The sequence below is a fragment of the Haliotis rufescens genome, unplaced genomic scaffold (genome assembly GCF_023055435.1).
Source record: "Haliotis rufescens isolate VD_foot unplaced genomic scaffold, xgHalRufe1.0.p SCAF_6, whole genome shotgun sequence".
In the NCBI taxonomy this organism is placed as follows: Eukaryota; Metazoa; Mollusca; class Gastropoda; order Lepetellida; family Haliotidae; genus Haliotis; species Haliotis rufescens.
In genome coordinates this window covers 14,808,409-14,812,118 of record NW_025964334.1, presented here as the reverse complement: position 1 = coordinate 14,812,118, position 3,710 = coordinate 14,808,409, and the positions used below count along the sequence as shown (strand labels likewise).

The window sequence follows — 3,710 nt, the reverse complement described above, 5'->3', positions numbered from 1 at the left end:
GAACGATGCTTACTCCTCCGATGATGAATCGTCCTCAGATGGTAAGAGTCTGCAAGCATTTTATGACAAACGGTATGACAAACATCCAGAATAATCTGTTCCAATCTGGGTTGATCGAACCCACGATCATAATCAATTTCTGTACACGCTTAATGGATGCAGAGTACACACTTTCAACAATATATCTCGTTTTATTCCAGTTTCAATAAAAACTCATTTTTCCTTCAGGGTCTTCAGCCACGTCTGGATATAGTTCCCGTGCCAGCAGCCCGCATGATCTGAGCGACGTTGACGACGGCGGAGTGGTGTTTGAGAACACGAAACCGCTCATCCACACGCTCGAGTACATCCTTTGCGTGAAGGAAATGTGTGACGTCACATTCCTTGCTGGCAAAATGAAGGAACCAGTTTATGGATTGCAGGCGGTCATGGGGTCACGATCAAGGTGAGTTTCAAGAAAGAGTTTTTAGTCTGTGGCTGGAAAATGTGAGAGTGACTGATGTACAGTAAAATATCATAATATTTTGTTATTAATATAGGCAATATTGAAGAATATAATATCGATACCTTTTTCGTATTGGATTGCAGATTCTTCTATGAACTATTTCTCTCAAAGAAGAAAGCACGCACTAAGAGGGGCGTGTTCTCTCTCTTCAAGAAAAGGGCGAAAGGCGAATCCGTGCCTTCAACTCAAGCTTGTCACGCCGGAGACAACCACATCACCATCCCTGTTCCCGACTACGACCACGAAGTATTCAGGAGGGTTGTGTCATTCATTCACCTAGGTCACGTGGCTGTGACGACAGACACTGTCATGGGTAAGTTCTGGTGATTGTACCTGTCATATGTGTATTCACGTGGTTAAAAGAGAGATTGGAGGAGGTTCCATATGCATAACTTTTATGCGTATTAATATGCAATGCAGAACACACAAGGATATTTAAGGCGCAATTATACACGCAATTTATGTTTAAAAAGTACCTTGAATCGCGTTTGAAAAAGTAAAATAGTCGGTCAATATTGAACAAACGTGTCTTGTTGGTTGTTGTGTATAGTGTCTCAAAGTAGTTCCTACTGAGTGACCTTTGCATTTTTACAGTGACCTTTGCGTCGATAACACTGTACATTATTTAATACAAAACTATTTTCTTTTAGGTTTAATATGTGCCTCCACTGAGTACCAGTTGGAAGATCTGCGCAAGGCTTGTTGGGAGTTCGTAGCCAGATGCATCACCGCCGAAACACTTCCTGAACTTCTCAAGTCTGGTTCCCCGTACAGGAAACGACCACACGTGAAACTGTTCCTTCAGATGGTGAGTAACTAACATCTGATGCCTGTGATGAGAACTGAAAGAAGACCTTGAACTGAGAAATAATATATAAAAAACACATAAAACACACTGCATGTCTTCGAACTTGTGTAACATCTTACATATTCTATTGTTTTGCAGATATCCAAGATGCGATAGCAGACTCTACAGCTTACTGTACTGTGCTATTCCTCCCGTGAAGTATGTCACTTAGTGCTCAAATTGTACATATTACTGAAATAAAATGTTGAATATAGAAACCACATTGTGTCATAATTTGCAAATAATTTGTGGTGAATGTGATTGGCAGTAAACTGAAATGAACGTGACGAATATCGTAACAATTATTATGGTTTACGATATTGAGTTTATGTTTTAGTATGGAGCTGATAGAACAGAGGTCAACGCGACCCGCCTACCCATGTCATGTTGATCTCTTCCTGGTATAAAATATTCACAAACATATCTTTAACATGGCATTACGCAATATGACCCGTAGATAAAATTCATAGACGTCCGTTAATAAAAAATATGCATAAATTGATTTGCAAAGTATTCGGGGAGCGTGGTTTAACGAGAACAGGTGAACGATGTACTTTTTCATTCCTCGAGAATTACGAGTAGATCATCCTCGACAGATATCATCTGTATGAATGTCAATAGTCAATATCAGCTCTCAACTTTCCTTTTATGTCGAGCAATAGCTCAAATCTGCGATGTTCACAAAGGATTGAGCATTTTATATTTTTAATGGAAAATACATGTATTATATGTTGTATAGGACGTCGTGAACTAAACTTTTACCATTGTAACTTCTTGTATTTCTATCGTAACTGTAACGTCGAATAGAAAAGATATGCATAAAAAACGTAATTAATTATTAAAGTTGAAAGGTGGTTGCGAATCTGCTCATAAGGACATCATAACTCGGGGGATAACTCGACAAGTGAGAATAACCCTACAAGTTATGTTGCTTCTTGACACGGTGTGTGTTCATCTGTACTCTCGTCACTAGGACAACGACCGACATCGTCACCACTCACCTCTCACCACACAGGTTGGTGAGATCTCAGATTCAGAGTGGGAAAGAAACTAGATATTCCCCCATGTCGAGCAATATCTCAGAAGCTCAAAATGTCTGCGACGTACATGTACACATCTCACCACTGAGGTACAGATAACCATTTGGTAACCCTACCACCCACATGAATGCTTTCTTCAGGTACACTCTAGATGATTTATTACAGTGACAAGATTGTAACAAGAGTCGACAGTCATACGAGTAGGCTGCATTGGTGTGTCACGAAACTCCTTGAAATGATCACAAACTGACGTGTATGGGCCTGTCTGATAGTGAAGTGACTGTCCACTACCATCACTACCAACAACAAACAGTTTTCACGATCGCAATGTAGCCCCCAAAGCAGACAGATTTATTATATGCCATTCCTTGATCTTTAACAAGTCCATGCTATATTTTCTTGGACATATACGTAAATAGTTTAATAGTTTTAAACCTAATCTGCCGTGATCAGTGATAGTGACACAGTGTTGCCTACATCCACGAGGAATTAAGATACACTAATAGGTTAAATGAACCACACCGTCAACACTATTGAGATTAATAGGAAAGTCATTTGAACATCAAGGCCTTCTGTTTTGTATTAGTTGGCTTACAAATTGACCTTAAATTCATTGCAGGTGGCTGAAAAAAAATATAAGTTAAAAAACAGTTATAAAACAAGGTCCTTCCATCAAGGAAGTTCGATTGCACAATGGTGCTATCTGTTTCTTCGTTTCTCCACACTCCAACACTTTTCGGGCTATATGACGTGGTCTGTAAATAATCGAATCTGGGCCAGAAAATCCAGTGATTGACATCAGGAGCATCGATCCGCGCAATTGGGATGCGATGACATGTATCAACCAAGTCAGTCAGCCAGACCACCCGATCCCGTTAGTCGCCTCTTACGACAAGCATAGTCACCGTTTACAGCAAGCATGGGTTACTGGAAGACCTATTATATCCCGGATCTTCACGGGTAGAAAAACGATACTGAATGATTATTGATTGGTTTGTTTTGTTAGAACAAATAGTTTTATACGTATTATTCACAATTTTTACGAACAGTGGTGATGAAATTTATTTCTCCTAATTGTAAATGAGAGTTGACCAAAATCTTCTGTCAAATGTGATTATATATTTTTCTAATTTCAGTTTATGCAAAATGTAAGAATAATAAGAAATTCCACTCTTCGGGTGCTGATATAAACTGCGGGGCAAAAGAGTATACATTTCAATATTTGATGTTACATCCTTTATCGAAACGTTACTACGTTGAAAACAGTCGCCGAAACAATTCAAACTTAAGGTTCAAAACCTTCGTCAACGCCAGAGAA

General features: G+C 39.2%; 1 protein-coding gene across 1 annotated transcript; it reads left to right on the top strand.

Annotated features, from left to right (window-relative positions):
* Positions 1-238: 238 nt before the first annotated feature.
* On the top strand, positions 239-1,549 carry LOC124124629 (serine-enriched protein-like). Its single transcript, XM_046487847.2, has 4 exons — positions 239-445; positions 589-818; positions 1,156-1,313; positions 1,452-1,549. The coding sequence occupies exons 1-4, from the start codon at positions 366-368 to the stop codon at positions 1,467-1,469; spliced, it is 486 nt and encodes a 161-aa protein (XP_046343803.2). The 5' UTR covers positions 239-365; the 3' UTR covers positions 1,470-1,549.
* Positions 1,550-3,710: the final 2,161 nt, after the last annotated feature.

Excerpts from the sequence above, each read along its gene's own strand:
- LOC124124629 (XM_046487847.2), top strand. The coding sequence starts at position 366 with ATGTGTGACGTCACATTCCTTGCTGGCAAAATGAAGGAACCAGTTTAT. Across the intron at positions 446-588 it reads GTCATGGGGTCACGATCAAG|ATTCTTCTATGAACTATTTC; the intron begins GTGAGTTTCAAG and ends ATTGGATTGCAG. Across the intron at positions 819-1,155 it reads GACGACAGACACTGTCATGG|GTTTAATATGTGCCTCCACT; the intron begins GTAAGTTCTGGT and ends ATTTTCTTTTAG.